This window comes from Arachis duranensis, chromosome 3, assembly GCF_000817695.3.
Source record: "Arachis duranensis cultivar V14167 chromosome 3, aradu.V14167.gnm2.J7QH, whole genome shotgun sequence".
NCBI classification, from domain to species: domain Eukaryota; kingdom Viridiplantae; phylum Streptophyta; class Magnoliopsida; order Fabales; family Fabaceae; genus Arachis; species Arachis duranensis.
This window is the reverse complement of record NC_029774.3, coordinates 35,262,930-35,281,186: the sequence shown is the minus strand read 5'-3', so window position 1 is coordinate 35,281,186 and position 18,257 is coordinate 35,262,930. Positions and strand designations below refer to the sequence as shown.

Sequence of the window (18,257 nt, the reverse complement as noted above, 5' to 3'; positions counted from 1 at the left end):
CTCTTGTATTGATAGCACCGTGATTTGTGAGACTATGCATTGCAGGATAGGTAGTCGCTGCCATTAATTCTTCTTCGGCCCCACCCCTAACCATACAAACAGTAACTAACAAGGAGTCAACGAATACAAACATGAAATATCACATGCATGCTATTGAAATACATCACCATTCAATAATGCTACTTACCTTGTGGTACTAGTACAACAACCAAGAAATTAAACGATGACAAGAAGAAAGAGATAGAGACTTAGCGAACATGGGAATAATAATCTCAATTGATTAATTAAGGACATCAGAGTCGAGAGTAGCCTTTAAAACCTCAATAAACTTAAGGTGAGAAGTAAGCTGAGGAAAATGGCCATCAGTGTGTATGATCTCCAAAGTGGCTTCCCCTTTGATCTTGTTCTGCATGTAGAGTGCTACGCTGCGAGGAACAGCCTTGTCATTAGTGGTCTGTATGATTGTGCATGGAGTTTCAACTTTGTCAAGTAATTCTCTGTAATCACTGTAGAACACAGTCTTGGCTAATGGCAGCGCCACTTCAGCTCCCATTTTGATTAAGCCTTTCTTGTACTTTTCCACGGTCGCAACATTTTCACTGTTAGCTGTATCTGCTATCATCGACGCGAAATGAGAAGCAAACTCTTCATAGTTGTTCTCCATCACCGAGATTAATTGCTCCACATCTGAGTTCTTAAACCCTCCCTCGAAATCATCTGAATTTAGAAACCTATATGAAACAAGTTAGGTTAGGTGTAATAACATTTTATTACTTGTTAATTAACAGATTGAGTACCTTGGGGAAGCACAAACAAGAACAAGGCGCTTAAAGAGGTCAGGCCTTTTGAGAGAGGCAATGCAACCGATCATGCCGGACATGGAATGGCCAACGAAAGTGGCAGATTTGATGCCAATTTCAGTCAGTAGAGTGATCAAATCATCACCAAAAGCTTCAAAGGAAGAGTACTTTAGAGGGTCGTAAAGCTTCTGATCTTTTACTGATCCAGCAAATGGCCAATCAAAGACAACAACACGGTAATTTTGAGCTAATATGGGAACCACTTTGTCCCAAATGGATTGGTCCGTTCCATAGCCATGACAAAACACTATGGTCTCGCTCCCACTACCTTCAATTCTGGTCTTCAATAACGCTGAAAGTGCCGTTTTTGGTGTCGCCATGCTCTGTTGTCTCTATGTCCTTCAGTAATAACAAGAAAGCACAAAGTTTTTGTAGGAGAATAAAATCCCTGTGCTTATTTTCTTTGTTTGGCTTGTACTACTTGCCATGCCAATTTATAGATAAGGTTATGCCATGTTATATGAAACAAATTTTAGTGGAATTATATGGAGTTTATTTAATGGCACAAAGATTACATATAAAACCATATCCGTCCGTATATAGGGTAAGAAAAAGTATACTTATATAATGAAAATATTAAATAATATGCATAATGGATATATTGAATATTTAATTTACTAGGTGTGTGAATAGTTATTCTAATATTAAAATTTAAAAATTAATTTGGATTGGTCGAGTGGTCAGCTCACTCGTCTGCTTAAACAAGTGTCGGGGGTTCGAATCCCGACTTGTGCATATAGCAACCCATTAGTCAGCAGCAGATCCTTAAACGAAGCTCCGATCCGCGACGGATTAATTCTTGACCTGTCGGATTGAAAGATTAGGTAAGCAACCAAAAAAATATTAATTTAGATGAGTAAGTTAGAGATATAATGTGCTTTTATTTTATTGAACCAATTTTAAAACCTATTATTCATATTATTCACAAAAATTATTATCAGCTTAACAAATTTTATAGGACAAACATATTGAATTTATTGGGCATGCTGCGCGTACCCAATGAGGTTTAACCCGTTCACACCATCCTATCTATCGCCTTCGATTATTGTTATTATCATCCTACCTATATCAAGAAATCTACACATAAATTACTAGCTCCTACTATCTATAAACACTATTAGTCTATTAGCTAGATAAACAGAACAAATTACCCTTTTTAATCAAAATTTTAGATTACACACTATAATTTTAATAAAATTTGATTATTTTAAAAGTTTCTGAAAATTATTTCTATTGGACAAACTATTCTCTTAAAAGTTTTAATATACAGAACAAATAAGTTTAAGAAAAAAATTTTCAGTAAGATAAATAAATCTTAAAAAATATTAGTATAAGACAGATTGTTTCTTAATATTTTGTGAAAAAAATTAAAAAAATAATTAAACAAATATTTTTTTTATTTTTACTTTTTATTTTTCATTTACAAATTTTTTAAAACAAAAATATTAAAAATAAAAAAATAAAAACGTAAACTAAAATGCATCTTTAATCTCCATATATAGGGATCAATTTGTTTCAAAAACTTATAAAATAATATAAATTTGTTAAAAATTAAAGTGTCTAATTTAAAATTCGATCGAAAATATAAAAATTTAGTTTTAGAATTTATCTTAATAAGATTGATATGATCTCGTGTCGTTCGGCGTGCAAAAATATCATATATGTAATATGTCCAAGGAATTCTCCATGAACTGATGAATGTATCCAATGGTCGAACGATATGGGAGGATCAAATTACATTATTTGGTGTACACATTGATCGTATGTTTTAGCTCAAAAGGCAGAAGAAAGTGACAACACCGAGGTTGATCTATAAATAACAAATCTTATCTTAATACTTTTGAAAAATAAAAAATACTTCATTCTTTCTTTATTTAGAAATGATTAATTATTTCCCATTTATTTAGGTGCATTTTCATAAAAATCCGCAAAATTAGAGCAGAACATACTTTAATCAAACAATGACTGGCAACTATTTCAACCAAAATCTGCAATTTTTCTTCTGAGAGAGTAACTTTTTGTTTGTATCTCAAATTCATTCAATGTCTCAAAATTCCTGATTTGGCGCTAGAACTATTTCAACCACCCTAAGATATATCCAATGACTCTTCAAACATTGAGAAAAGTGTCACATCGAAACACTGTACAAAGTATTTTCTATTGAAAATATAACAACTTGCGTCTGTAGGATTTGCAATCCTATATTATTTGTTCGTTTACAGAAGCGAGAAGCCAACGTTGCATATGCAACTGAGACATCCAACAAGAACTTGAACATCTATTTATTAAAAAAATTAAACTATAAATAATCTATAGTTACTACTGATCTTGGGCTTTTTGCAGTAGAAATATAGGTTTAGAATTTGTTTCACTTTATATTGGAAAAATATGTTTAGTTAGTGTTTAAATTAGAACTTTTCTCTATAGAGTAAATTACTATTTTTAACCATAAAAGTTAAAAACGTTGATATATCTATCCATAAAAGACGAAAATTATCATTTGTATCCATAAAAATGACTTTTGCAAGTAAAATTATCCAAATTCTAAAAAATTAAATAAAAGAGTAGATCACCTTCTTCTACAACGGACACTCTTCCTTTACAAACCGTCACCACCACTTGAATAAAAGAACAGTATTACGAACCATAGCATCTCTAACTCCCAACCCACCTAACTTCTAAGGAGCCTGCACCACTTCCCATTTCACTAATGCTATATCATTCCTACCATCCTCCTTGCTCCATAGGAATCTTCTCTGCAATAAATTCAACTTCTCAGCAACAGTCTTCGACATCTTATATAAACTCAAATAATACAATGACAAGCCATTTAAAACTGATTTAATAAGCACCAACTTCCTAGCTTTATTCAACACCTTATCTTTTCAAAGGCTGAATTTCTCCTCCACCTTATTTATAATAGGCTTCCAGGTCTTGACTAACCTCGGATTTGCTCCTAATGAGATTCCAAGGTATTTAACCGGAAGGGTACCTTCCTTACAACCAAGCAAACGACACATGCGTTGGACCTATTGTGCTTCACAATTCATTGGTATCAAGCTAGACTTATCAAAATTAATACTTAGCCCTGACATCAACTCAAAGCAACGCAGGAACCGCTTGTAATTCTTTATAGTCTCCTCTTCTGGCGAGCAAATAGAATAGTGTCATCAGTAAATTGAAGATATAACAACTCTATACTATCTCTCCCAACCACCAATAGTGAAATACGCCCGTTTGTGACTGCCTCCCCGGCCATTCTATGCAGAACATTTACAACCAGCACAAACAAGAAAGGAGAAAATAGGTCACCTTGTCTCAAACCCCTTTCCATTTTGAACGGCCTAGATGGCAACCCATTTATCAATACCGATATAGATATTGTGGTCACACACTCTATAATCCACGCCATCCACCTACGTCCAAACCCCATCTTTTGCAACACAATGTCAACAAAACTCCACTTGACTCTATCATATGCTTTTTGGAAATCTAGCTTTACTATTGCTACCTCCTTTTTTCTCAGTTTAAGCCACTGAACAGTTTCACATGCAATGAGAGCCCCATCATGTATTTTCCTTCCCTTTACAAATGCACTCTAAGCCTCCCACACTAGCCCTAGTATCACTGATCTCATCCTCCTAACTAGCACCTTCGAAATAATCTTATACACACACACCCAACCATACTAATTGGCCTCATGTCTTTAATCTCCTTCGCACCAATGAACTTAGGTGCCAAAGCCACCCAAGTGATATTGGAGTTTGTTGGTAACCTGGACGTCTGAAAGATCTCCATCACCGCTGTCGTGATCTCAGACCCAATCTCATCCCAGAATCTCTTAAGGAAATTCATGTTGTACCCATCACAACTTGACGCCTTAGATGACTCACAATCCCGTACTACCTCTCTGATCTCCTCAGTCGAGGGCAACGCCTCCAAATTCATAGATTCATCCTTATCTAACCTCCCCACCAGACCATCTCTAAACCCCACCAAAGGAGAATCTTCCTGATGATACAGCTCTTTATAAAACTCTATAATAGCTATTTTAATTCTAGCTTGATTCCTTACCAGTTTGCCATTAACTACTAGTGTATCAATCCTGTTATTCCTTCTTCTTGCTGAAGCTATATTGTGAAAGTATCTGATGTTTTTGTCCATATCCCTCGCTTGTCGAGACCGCGACATCTGTTTCCAGTGAACTTCTTTCCTCACATACCATCTCTTACAGCAAATGAGTAACGCCTTTCTTCTTGCCTCTATCGTTTTATCATACACTCCACTACCTACCATATCATCAATCCTCTTAATCTCTTCCTTAAACTTCAAAATCTTCTTGTTCATCTCACTAAAGTTAGCCTTATGCCATTTCCCTAAAAGAACCGTCAAAGCCTTCAACTTATCTGTGAACTGTATCTCCCCTAAACCTCTCCATTCCTCCTTAACCACTCTAAGAAACCCTTCATGTGTAAACCATGAATCTAAGCTCCAGAACGGCTTCGGACCTCCTCTCAGCATTTCATCTTCCACTATTACAGGGCAATGATCTAACAAATCCCTTCGTCCACCTCTTAACCGAGTTTCTGAAAACTCTTCTTACCACTCCACACTAACCAAAGCTCTATTAATATGACTGCATGAATGGCCCCGAAACCAGGTAAACTTTTGATCGGTGAGCGGTAAATCCACTAAGTGCATATCTTGTATTCAAGTCTTGAATTCCTCAACAAACAGAGGTAAACGATTAGTACCTTTTCATTCTTCCACACGTACTATCTCATTGAAGTCCCCCATAAAACAACAAGGAACCTGACATAACCCAGCTATGTAACTTGAATCCTCCCAAACATGACTCTTCTCTTTTCTACCATGCGCACCATAGACCAAGAAAAAAGCACAGTTGAAATTATTCTTTAATAATACCCCTTCAATACACAACCATCTTTCTCCCTTACAGCAATTATTCAATTTAAACATCATTCATCCCATATGATCAACAGACCCCTGGATGCACCATCAGAGCCTACAAATTTCCACCCTGCACCATCATTCCCCCATATTCTTGCAACGTCAAACCTCGTCACTACTCGCCTTTTAGTCTCAATCAATCCTAACAAGTTTAAACTATGTTTATTCTTTAGGCTCTTCACCATTCTTATCTTCCCATCACCCCACAACTCCCTAGCATTCCATGCACTAAAAATCATTTAAAACTATTTTGACACACTTGTTTTTTATTTTTGGGTCTGCACTGCCTCATCTTTGCCTTCTGTTTTCTGAGCTATTTCCTCATTCTGTACTTGAAGAATTGCCATGATGTCATCCTCCTCGTTATACAACACAGCACCTGATTCCACCGCCAACTCCTAGGCCATTTTGTTTTCTAGCACTTGTTCCTCCAACTTTGAGCCCTGGGTGTCACTATCTCCCTCCTCTTTTTCAGTTTCTACCTATCCAACAAACTGCATAATTCTATGTCTTTTGCATACCCAACTGCTTCTCCCCATTGACCTCCTAACGTATTGAATGTATCCAATGACCATGCGTGCAATAGAACCCCAACATATTGGAGCCCCACTCTTCGAGTTTCACACCGCTGCGACTCCTCCCACCTCCATACCTTGTGAAACACTTGTAATAGACAATTCAATTGAAAAGTATAAGTGTCGTCAGCATGCAGAACACTATCAAAGGTCAAGAGAGATTTGTACGCTCTCATCTCCCGAATCTGGACAACGGAAGAAAAGTTCTTTGTAATTGTTTCCTTCAAGGAGATGAAATCAATAGGCTTCGACGTAGCCCCTACGAGACTTCTCTGCAACCATTCCAGATTTTCTTTCGCCACTGCTACTTCCACCTCCTTTCTCCCTTCATCTCTATGCAGGTTTTTTACTATTTCCTTCGTCCGTAATTCTCGTCCAATTGACAAAGAATCATTGTTGCCTACTTATCGATATGGTTGACAAAAATTTGGGTCCTGACTGTCATCTCCTCTCCGTTTCTTATTCATGTCTGTTGTTTCTGACACTCTTTTATACCTAGTCTCTCCCACAAAGATGACCTTACCTCTCAGCCTCATTCGATTCATCTCCGCTATGGCTTTCAAGGCTCCTCCTTTTGTCGTATACCGTATTAAAGGAAAAATGTATAAATCACCATTTTTTTGCTTTCGAGAAAGATATATATCGTTGATGCGCCCAGTCCAGTTGAACAACTGGAATAACTCTCTCTTCTAAATGTCTTCAGACAGATTATTCACAAAAATAGAGAAAGACTCATGTTCTAACCGTCGATACTCTTCTCTGTTTCAAATCCTAGGATCTTTGCCATGTTCCTTAGACCTATCCCTCCCTGTGTTTCCTACGCACACTCTCTCTCGCTCTCATTATTCATGTTTTCATTTTAATATTAATCTCGCTACACATTCAAATTTTTTTGGCAATCAAGTCCAACCAAATTGGCTCAAATCCAACAAAACCATTTTCATTACACAGCGTGTACACACGCACTTCACTAACGTAAACGAAACACCCGCTTCAAAGACATTTTGCGTGCCGTGCTCAAAAAATATGAAAAATGGTTCTTATCTTCATGCACCTCCTCTTTTTTTTTTATTGGTGCTGCTGTTACGTTGCTGCATTTTACTTTTATTTCTCTTCTCCTCCTCTTTTTCATATTATTACAGTCACTTATTCTTTTTTTTATTTTTTTCTTTTTCTTGGTTTTATTTCTCTCAAGAGAGTAAAATAAGAAGAATTATGAGAAAATGAAATAAGAAGGAACAACACTGAATTATCCAGAATCTATCAGAACAAATAACACTGAAATTTTTTAACAATAACACGTATATTTCTTAGTTTTTACACCGAAATTTTACCACAAAAGTACAAAAATGTCTCTTCTAATATTGTGTTTTTTCTTCTTTTTATTCTTCTTTTTTTTCTTTCTTCCTTTTTTCTATTGCTCTTATTTCTTCTTTTAGGAGCATCGCTTCTCATATTAGATTTGAATGAACATGTGTATTGTAATTTTATTTAGTTAAATGAATGTAAGTTCCTCTTTTTCTAACTGATTTTGTAGCATTATGTGTTTCTTCTTTTTCTTTGTTTGATTTTTTTATTTTTATTCTTGTTAAAAGAATAAAATAGAAGAATAATGAGAATGTAAAACAAGAAGGAGAAGATGAACAAGAAAAGAAGAAGAAGATGATGATGATAATGAAGAAGAAGCAGGAGAAGGAGTTTTGAGTTATCATTAAGTAATTTCGTGCATTCTGGATTTAAATAAGCTTTAGAATAATCTTTGTAAAATTTTTCAACTTTTTCAAGCGTGTTAAAATTTATCCCAACCTTTGGCACAAGCTGCTCATCAACATCCCACAGAAACTGAAAATACATCGAAAGTATTTACAAAATAAGCCAATTTATAATTCAAAATACACTGAAACTGGAAAATTCATCAAAATAATAATTCAGATTCAGAACTCGTACATTACATTCAAATTCTAACCATGAACATCAATTTTCACAAACAAAAACAAAATTATTCAACTATAGAATCATAAACTACTAATGAACTACATTAACTAGGTTCGAACTGCACCTTAGCCACTTGATTCGATTCAAAATAATAATATAATTCACTCTAATTCAATTGACAATCTGAACTTAAAAATATATTGAAAGCATTTTCAAAATATACCAATTTATAAATTCAAATACACCGAAACTAAGAACGAAACAGATTCATCAGAATAATAATTCAGATTCATAACTCGTACATTACATTTAAATTCAAACCATCAACTATGAACATTAATTTTTACAAACGAAAACAAAATTATTTAACTATAGAATCATAAACTAGTAACAAACTACAACTTGATTCGATTCAAAACAATAATCCAATTTTTCCTAGTTCAATTAACAGTCTAAACTTGAATCATTCATTGTCTTCGAAAATAAAATACCCATTCAAAGTTGATTTAACAGCTTGATTTCAAAAACTTTGATCCAAATCTTCAAATCAGATAAAAGAACATTGATCTTGAACGAAGAGAACATAAAGAAGGAAAAGAAACACAGAGATAGAAGAAAACGTAGAGAAATTTCAAAAAATAAAACGAAATCCGCATAAAAAAGGTAGTTATATATATTCGTATGTTAAGTCAAAAATTTGTTAGAGATAGTGGCACGTGGAGGTGAATTAGGTTAAAGTTATTTGGTTGGATTTAGTTGGTTAAATGATTTGGATGTAGAGTTTAATTGTTTTAATATATCAAATCAAACGCATAAAATGATGTATTTATGATATATTTTACTAGTTATTGATAAATATGTATTTTGCCATATAATAATTAATTTTAACAAAATACTTAAATAAAAGTAGTCATTTTTTATTTGAATATAAATTTTTACATATAAATTGTTAAAATAATTTAATTAATTTTAATATTAGACAAAAAATTGAGATAAAATTTATATTATCTATATTTACTAAATAATTTTACTTACGATCCGTGTAATGCACAGGACTTAGGACCTGTTTGGAAAGTTTCAAAAATTATTTTTTTTGAGCTTTTAACTTATATTCGACTTGATTTGATAAAATTTTTCGAAAAGGTACTTGTATTTTTTAAAAGTTCAAGTTTCTCATTTTGTGTTTGGTAAATAAAAAAGATCATGTGCTTGTATTTATCGCTTTTAAAAGATCGGGGTACTTTTTAAAGTTGGCCTGTACTTTTCAAAATTTAAAAGTCTAATATAATCTCATATGTTAACTAATTTTCAAATTTAACACTTACATTTATGTCTATTATAATATTTTTAAAATTTAAAAGCTATTTTACGGAACGCAGTTGTTGTTACTTATGTTTTGAAAGTTATTTTTAATTTGATTTATCAAACATAAATGTTACGACTTTTAAAAAGCCATCTTTTAAAAATTAGCTTTTATAAGCTATTTTTGAAAAGTAAAAATTTTACCAAACTAAGACGAAAAGTAGTAGTATTAATGTATACAATTTTCAAAACTAAATTGTAGCTTTTTAAAAAGCTATTTAAGTACTTAGAGAAAAGTTAAAAAAAATAATTTCTCTCGTGATAAAATTTTTTTTATCACATTTCTTTTAAAATAGATACTTTTAAAACTAAAAAAATTAAACACAAAATAACTTATTTATAAGCTATTTTTAATATAAGTATTTATTGTTTAAATTATTTTTTTTAAAAAAACTTAATTAAAAACTAGGCCTTAATCTAATCTAATATTCTAAAATCTTAAAACAGCTCAACGCTTGACAGAGTATCAAACAGTTTATCAATTTTCAAGCAGCTAAAATAAATCCAACTTTACTCCTCGAGACTTTTTTCAGAATACTATTACGATTGCTTAGGTATAAATTAAAGATTAAAAAGAAGAAGTTGACTGGTATTAATTAAATCAAATCAAATAACATATGTACTTACTACTTAGTCACCAAAAAAAAAAAAAAATAACATGTCCTTCAAATGAAAAGTAATGAGAAGTTCAACACTAAATAAATAAATAATATCGTCAACAAACTATAATTCAAATGACATAATTTCTCCATCTTAACCTAAACATTTTGGATTCAAATTTCATCTCTAAGTTTAAAAATAAATAAATAAATAATATCTTTTTTGATTAAATTCATAATAAAGGCGGTAGTCCATGAAATCGCAAAATGGCTACATCTTGAAACTTCACGTCAAAAGATCCTCCGAACCACGGACAAAAGAATTACAGTTTCCACATCTTCAATGCAAATCCTTTTAATGCAAGATAGAACTTGTCTACAATAAGAATGAATCACTTGGAATGTGATTGACTAAAAAAATGCCTGTACAAGGAAGGCGGAAACAATCAGAGGGTAATTTTGACATAAAAATGGTTAACGTAAGATCCATGGGAATAGCAGACTTGTACAACAGGATTCCACACCCTTAGTTTGATGCCAAAGCTTTATTACAGAATCCAGTTCTTGGCCTCTTGTTGGATATAATGTCATAAAAAGAGTCAACAAGTTGCCCTGCCAAACTGCTTGGATCATCAATGAGAGTTTGAACGAAGGTGTTAACCACCCTGCGTTCTTGGTCTGTTGACCTCAGACTAAACCATGTTAGCAATTTCAACCTAAATTCCTGTTTTATGTGACCCTCACATTCTAGCCAACGAATTACTTTCACGCAATACTCAAAGTTCTCATCCAGGGAAGATGAACCATCAGATATGCGTACAGGAGAACCATTTATCAAAGTACTGTCACAATCATGTATCTCTTCATTCGTGCTTGCTATCCTTTTTCTAGTCACGTCTATGCGAGAGTCGACAGCTGGCACTTCCCCTGTTGGGCGATGGGTCCAGGTTTGGGAATCACCACTCCCATGGGATCTTGCTAAACCATTCTTCTCAAGATCATGAGAGGCAGCATCATCATCTGCCTCAACAGCCTGCATCAAAGTGCAACCATTATCTTCATCCCTGGAAGACTCAAAAGGAGGTGTTAGTTCTTCATTTAAATCTGGAACTGAAACAACATTTAAATCAAGGCCTCGTGGAACTGAAGGCAACTGCTCTTCTGGAGTTTTAGGCTTGACCATTTCACTTTGTCCACAGCACGTTTTCATATCAGCACAGCAAATATCTTCAAGATAACCTTGTTCCTGAGCCCAAGCTAGATGCAAAATTTTTCCAAGGTCTCGAACCTTAAATCCAGAGTCTTTCATAGTGCGATTGGGCTCAATCTTCGAGCCAGAAGAACAAGCCCCAATTTGAAAATTCTCTCTCTTTCGTACCATAGCAACAGATGGAGGAACGTTTTGAATTATCTCGATGCTCTTCGTGAAACATTTAGCCTCAGAATGACCCAGGTCTCCTGAATCCGTATATGATACAATGCGAAAAGTATATTCTGTACAAGGCTGAAGGTTGGATATCAAAACCCTCCTCTGTGATCTAGGAATCACAGAAACAGGATCTTTGGTGTGTGATTCTTCCCTACTCTTGTAATACCAAAGCTTGTATCCCTTACTGTTCTCAGCCGCCACATTTGATACTTCAAGTAAAATGATTTTGACAGAGGAAGCTGTTACCTCTTCAAAAACAAACTTGCAAGCAGCAGGAAGTGAACCCTCTGTGATGTTAAAAAAAAGATGTCATCATGAATCAAACAATAAAAGTGATGTGAAGAAACCAGCAAGAAATTTGCACAAGCTATTTTAAACAAATTAAGAGAACCAGATCAAACCTCTGGAATCAGGATTCACATTTGGAACACTAGCCAGCCATCTGTCAGCTTTCTCAATAGCAAGAGTGCAGAATTTCTGCACATCACCAGCTATAGGGAGTCTGCTGACAATGCCTCGTGCCATCTTGGCAGAAACCCCATTAACTGGACCAACTTCTGTCTCCAGTTTAGCCTTCGCCTTTTGTACCAGTTCATGCAACTCTCTAAATTTCAAAGTCCCATCCAAGAGCCTGTAGCTCAAATATATCCTGTGACAGAGTGCATCTACACGTCTAGCATCCTTTGCAATAGTTAGCTGTTTCTTCCAGCATCTGCCATTTTTAACCATGAACAACCAATATTATCAAAATAAGGTTGGAAATTCAGTTATAAAAGTTGCAAATGGTATAGATAATACATAGCTTCAATTGTACTGTAAGAGCTGAAAACACCCTATTAGAATTCATCTTCTAAAATCCAAATTAAAGGAAGTAAAAACCGCAAGAGTTTCCCATGCTTTCATGCCACAAACATGAAATGTTAGTGTGTGGTGGGCAGAGAAGAGGCGGGAAACATACACAAATCTTTTAAATTCTATATTCAAAATAGAAGTCAAGAAGACTTTTTTTTCCTGCTAGACACAGTATAAATCGATTCACCAAATTGGCAAGACCAAACTATATCAAGGGGGGACATAAATTCCCGATAGATCACCAGGCTAGGAAAATCCACTTACTCAAGTATCCCAGTAACTTTGCCACATGATGCACAACAATAGCCACCATCTAGTTGCATCAGTTGCCCATGATCAACAACTCCTACTTTTTCATGTTTGAGAGCACACTCGATATGGCAAGACAATCCACAATAGTCCCCTTGAGTAGATTCAGACAAGCATACCAACCAAAGACTAGGATCTTTGTTATCATCAAAAAGGTGACAAATACAACAAGAACACCGTCTACAAAATGTGTCATCTATAGATAGAACAGCCCTACAGGCAGCATTTTTGCAGATCCAAGAGTTAGAATGTCCAGATTCAGAAGTCTGGTCAGGATTAGGAAAGATCCGCATGGGGTTTTCAGCCTTCCGATTTTGCTTCCTGAAAGGCGGATTTCCAACATTGGAAGCTTTTTTTGAATCTTGTTTCTTAGTTGTCTTACCAGTTGACTTAGTTTCAGCCATCCTTCCTTTTGCAGTAACTTTCTTATGGTCCTTAGCAAAGCACGTTGGAAGAAGTTCCTTCTTCGGACCAGCCTTCACAAACTCTTGAAGGAGTTCTGAACTTCTTGAAGCATCATCAGAATGGCCATTTTTTTCGGGAGTACTTTGCACACTGGAAGAGAGGCTTTGCACACCAGAAACTGAACTTTGGCCAACCAACAGAGAAAACAAAGGGAAAATTGAAATGATATAGTCAATAAAAACTAGACTCAGAGAAAGACAGCAACAACTGAACAAAATTAACAAAGATAACAGACTACAAAAGTATTGAATGGAGGGCACCTAGTCACAATAGTGTATAATACAGAAAACAGAGGACAATAAAAATATGGAATAGTATGGTCAAAACTATGTGCATTACACAGGAAATCAATGTAATTGATGTGTAGAATCGAAGAAATGAACAAGAAAAACATAATATATGTTTGAAGAAATAATGGTTTCATATGCAACCTCTGAGAAATTTCCAAAAGGTTATATGTCATCCAAATATCGATTCATTAAGCTTTTTGTGAGACACACTAGAAATCATAAACCACCTGATCAAGAAATAACATATAAACGTTGGCTCCTTAGAGGACACCGATTTTTTTTGTAAAAATTCCCCTTTGCAGTGATAGCAATGGTGTTAAATCAAGCCACCTTCAAATTTAAAAGCTTTCAAAATTCCCAGACATCAGCATTGAAATCATGTGCAGAAGCCAACAGCAAACTACATCAGCCATTCAGACACAATCATTTTCAGAACCAGCCAGATCAAACAGAAATATAAATCAGGTATAGGTGTTCTATTCTACCTACAAATGAACATGCTAAGGACAACACCTGGAATCTGGAAGGGGAATATAAGAAAGAAGAAAAAAAAAGAATACAAGATACAATAAGGAGGAATAAAGTATCAAGCCATCCTGAATCGGATTGATAAAACAATCTTCAAAATAAATTCCAAGAAAGTTATCAAAATCATTCAAGCACACAAAGTACTAAACAGAAGAAAGGTTACAGGGAGTATCTTAGAGACACCAGATCATTCCTACCACAGGAAAAAAAGAAAAAATTATCTTGAAACATTTCATACAAGGAAGCATCTAAAATGCCGCATACAACATAGCAACCCAAGGCATCCAAGTCCAATGTGTGGCTGCTATGATTGAAACCTATTCATATAGATAGGCATCTATGCAAGTGAGAAAGCGTGTTCCAACACTTCACTTTCTTAAGTTGCTATATATATATTGCACCATCTAAACATGGAAAGTGATTATTCAATGTTATTGCTGGTTTAATAAGAAATCATCGCCTTGACATTCCATATCAGAAATTCAAAGAATTGCTCCTCAATACGTACATAATAAAAAGGGGTGATTTTTTTTAAGAGTATAAATAAGCTAATCTTAAATGTGTGAATAAATTAGAAATCTGTCTTGTTGATTTTAGAATATGAAAATTTACTAATATATCTTCTACATCAGCAAGTAAATTATAAAATGAACCATGTATCTTTTCTAAAGCCTGATGCCAAGTGCATTCTATACCATACTCCACCTTTTCAATAGATTAACATATGACACTGTGCAAAATAAAATCACTATAGCTAAGGCTCAGCATTATATACAGCATAAAAAGGGAAAATAGATGTTTGTAATGCTAACATTCGAAAGAGAAGATAAAAAGAGGAAGCTCAGAACCACACCTTTACAAACGAATTTCTCTTCTAAGTCCATTAGCAAGTGCTGAACACTACAAGTATACAACTCAATTGCCCTTGTCTGAAAAATGGGATAAATAACATCATAAAGGTGCTGCTTCTGTTAGTGGGATGATCAAAGTAGCGTCATGTACACATTATCACTACACCTTCTGTCTATATAATAGAAAAAGAAAACTTGCAAGTATAGCCTCAACTACGATATTACACCGAAAAAAGTTAAGAAATGGTAATTATCCAGAAAGGTAAATTAAGCATTGCCCTGATCAAGTTAAAATTACAGTTGTCTAAAGATCAAGGACAAGCAACTAAAAGCAACATCAATAAGGAAGTTTAACTTTTGATTGTAGTACACAACTAATATTACTTCCCAAAAAAAAAAAAAGCGATGATATTTCGTGGGAACAATGTGTATTCATAAAGTCAAATACAAGAATGTAGCTCATGCCTCGTGAATAAACCAGCAACAAAGGAGACTCCAATACAGATTCTTAAAAGTGGGTGGGGAAATAAAAAAACAAGACTACAAATATATGTTTTCTTCTCCATTATTTCATCACAGACCACGATGCCTCATGCACAAATAAATAAATAAAAGGAATGGCATATAAACCTCCCTACAACATTCCAAACACCCAATTACTACGACCAAAAAGAAAAAAGAAAAAAACAATCTTTTTTCCCCTAGAACACCAAATTTAGAAAGTAAGTAGATAGATATTGAAAAAACATAATTTATTAATAAATTAATATATATTGTAAATGCCAAATATGAAGCTGAGGAGGAGAGTGGAAAACACGTTAAAATCGCACATCAAGATTCAACAGCTGTTGTCATATGCATTGTGCCGTGCGCAATAACAACGAGCTAAATTAAAGCCAGCTTTTCTATTTTTCTTCTCCTTTCCAAAAGTAGAAACGATTCCAACACGCAAACATAAACGAAGAAAAAACATGTATTTCTTACAAAATCACGAACCATAATCACAAATCAGACAAAAGCAAAGTGTAAATGAAACGTAGCAAAGCAAAACAAGAACGAATCTGCGTAGTAATAACAAAACAAAAAAAAAAAGAAGAAGAAAGAAGGGAAGGAAAAAGATAACCGGAAAAAAAGAAGCAATAAATAAATAAAATTTATAAAAGGAAAGAGAAAATTTTGGAAAAGGTGAAGAAGAATCTTGGAGGAGTGGACGCACCTTGGGAAAAATGGGAATATATCGAGGGTTTATGGAGGGAGCAATTTGCTCCCAAAGGAACAGGAAAACCAATCCAAAGCGCTACTTCTGCTTCTCCGTTGGTTAGTTGTGTTAGCTTCAATACAACAGAGAGAGAGAGAGAAAGAGAGAGGAACTTGTACGAGTTGCTCACGTTTTAGAACTGAGGGGGAAGGTGGGGAACATCACGCGCAGAGGAGGGAGCGTGGCGAAGGGAGGCGGAGTAGCACGAAAGAAAGCAGGGGTTTGGGGTTTTCTGCAGGTTCTTGGGAGTTAGGATACTTGCCTCACTCTCGTTGTTATTGCGTGCCTCCTATGCCTACGCTACACGCCTTTAAACTATTTTCCATTCACTTTAATCAACTGCATGGACTTAAATGCCCTTAAATACTCTTGCACGAAATACAATAACTATGACAAATGAATAGCCTGGCTTAGTTTTCCGTTTTTTTCTGAATAAAATTTCAAAACGCATTAGATATTAGATGCAGACAATTTTTTGTCAAAAGAAAATTCAATCGAATGACGAATTCATATTTCTTATAAATTTAAATCAAAAGAAAAATTTTAGGTAATTAATTCTTTTAGCTAATATTTTAATAAATTAGTCAATTTTAAGCTAAATAAAAAGGTAAAAAACGTAAATAAAACTATTGAAACTCATTACGTAGATGTTAAATAAAAAAATGTTACGTGAATATTTTTAATGGACATATCTATATATATCGATATAATTAATATCGATTTACAAATGTTGGTAGTAAATTGAATTAGTATTAGGATGTTAGATAAATTGAATGGGTTTAATTCGATTTATGTATATATGTTATTAATTTTAGTAAATCGAATGTGATTAATTCGATTTATTTAGTAATACACTGTAAATTGAATTTGGGTGCTTTCATTTATGATTATTCTACCAAAAAATATAAATGAATCCAGGCTAATTCGATTTAGCTCATATTACTAAGTAAATCGAATTGAACACATTCAATTTGTATGAAATCTTAGTAAATCGATACTAACTGTTTCAATTTATATAGAAATGTTCATTAGGGACATTTATATTAGGGGTGTGTATGGGTCGGGTGAAATCGAGTTTGATGTGACTCATACTTGATCCGAAATATATATCGGGCTTATTTATTAGACCCGAATTCGACTCTAAACCCGATGAAACTTATACACTTTCGGGCCACAATTATACCGGATAAAAATCGAGTGAAAACTGAGTCATTAACATTACATTACTTTAATACCTTCTTATAAGCTAGCATATGAAAATATCCAAATTTTCAAGGCTCCAACTATTATTTGACATGATAAAATTCACTTAGAAAAATATAATAAAAACCAATTCTTCTCTAAAATTAAAACATAACCATAATCAATATTAATATTGTATAATAACACCAAATATTTAAATCAATACAAATAACACAACATTATGTATTAGTCTAAAATCTTATGCATTTTAAACATAAAACATTAACTTATAGTCTTATAATAACTAATAATACAAAATATTAAGGTTTACAATACTTAAATTCCACATAAAAATAGCCATAATCCATCACTAATAACACAAAATATTAATTATGTATGATGACCGGGTCACCGGGCCGATTTTGGGTGACCCGAGCCATGGCCCAGATCCGACCCGAAATAATGACCGGGTCTATTTTTGAGACTCTTACCCGACCGTAGACCCGATGAAATCATACCAAATTAGCTCCTAAAGTATTCGGGACCGGGCCGGATCTCCGGACCGGACCGGACCATGCACACCCCTAATTCACGTAACATTTTTTCACCTGAGAGATCTACGTAATTTTAAACTTTAATTGGTTATTTACGTTTTTTATCCTAAATAAAAAGAATATTTAAAATTATTAAAAAAAATTAACAAAAAAATATCTAAAATTATAAAAATTTAAAATCTAAAAAAAATTAAAATAGTTAAAAAGAACATCCAAAACTTAACAAAATAAAACCTC

At 34.0% G+C, this 18,257-nt stretch overlaps 3 protein-coding genes across 5 annotated transcripts; all 3 read right to left on the bottom strand.

Annotated features, from left to right (window-relative positions):
• Nucleotides 1-92: 92 nt before the first annotated feature.
• LOC107478709 (strigolactone esterase D14) lies at nucleotides 93-1,306 on the bottom strand. The gene is made up of 2 exons (XM_016098844.3): nucleotides 798-1,306; nucleotides 93-731 (listed from the first exon to the last, which is right to left on the bottom strand). Exons 1-2 carry the CDS (start codon nucleotides 1,178-1,180, stop codon nucleotides 281-283), a joined length of 834 nt encoding a protein of 277 aa, XP_015954330.3. The 5' UTR covers nucleotides 1,181-1,306; the 3' UTR covers nucleotides 93-280.
• Nucleotides 1,307-3,538: 2,232 nt separating this feature from the next.
• Nucleotides 3,539-5,381, bottom strand: LOC107478713 (uncharacterized). The gene is made up of 3 exons (XM_016098853.1): nucleotides 4,545-5,381; nucleotides 4,231-4,395; nucleotides 3,539-3,655 (listed from the first exon to the last, which is right to left on the bottom strand). Exons 1-3 carry the CDS (start codon nucleotides 5,379-5,381, stop codon nucleotides 3,539-3,541), a joined length of 1,119 nt encoding a protein of 372 aa, XP_015954339.1.
• Nucleotides 5,382-10,380: 4,999 nt separating this feature from the next.
• On the bottom strand, nucleotides 10,381-16,591 carry LOC107478710 (VIN3-like protein 1). Of its 3 annotated transcripts, none has more exons than XM_016098846.3 (5): nucleotides 16,243-16,591; nucleotides 15,029-15,104; nucleotides 12,848-13,475; nucleotides 12,133-12,443; nucleotides 10,381-12,018 (listed from the first exon to the last, which is right to left on the bottom strand). In XM_016098846.3, exons 2-5 carry the CDS (start codon nucleotides 15,057-15,059, stop codon nucleotides 10,829-10,831), a joined length of 2,160 nt encoding a protein of 719 aa, XP_015954332.1. In that variant the 5' UTR covers nucleotides 15,060-15,104; nucleotides 16,243-16,591; the 3' UTR covers nucleotides 10,381-10,828. The 3 variants fall into 3 exon arrangements, with proteins under 3 accessions (XP_015954332.1, XP_015954333.1, XP_020993859.1); XM_016098847.3 differs by having other exon boundaries at nucleotides 12,848-13,480; nucleotides 16,243-16,590; XM_021138200.2 differs by lacking the exon at nucleotides 15,029-15,104 and having other exon boundaries at nucleotides 16,243-16,590.
• Nucleotides 16,592-18,257: the final 1,666 nt, after the last annotated feature.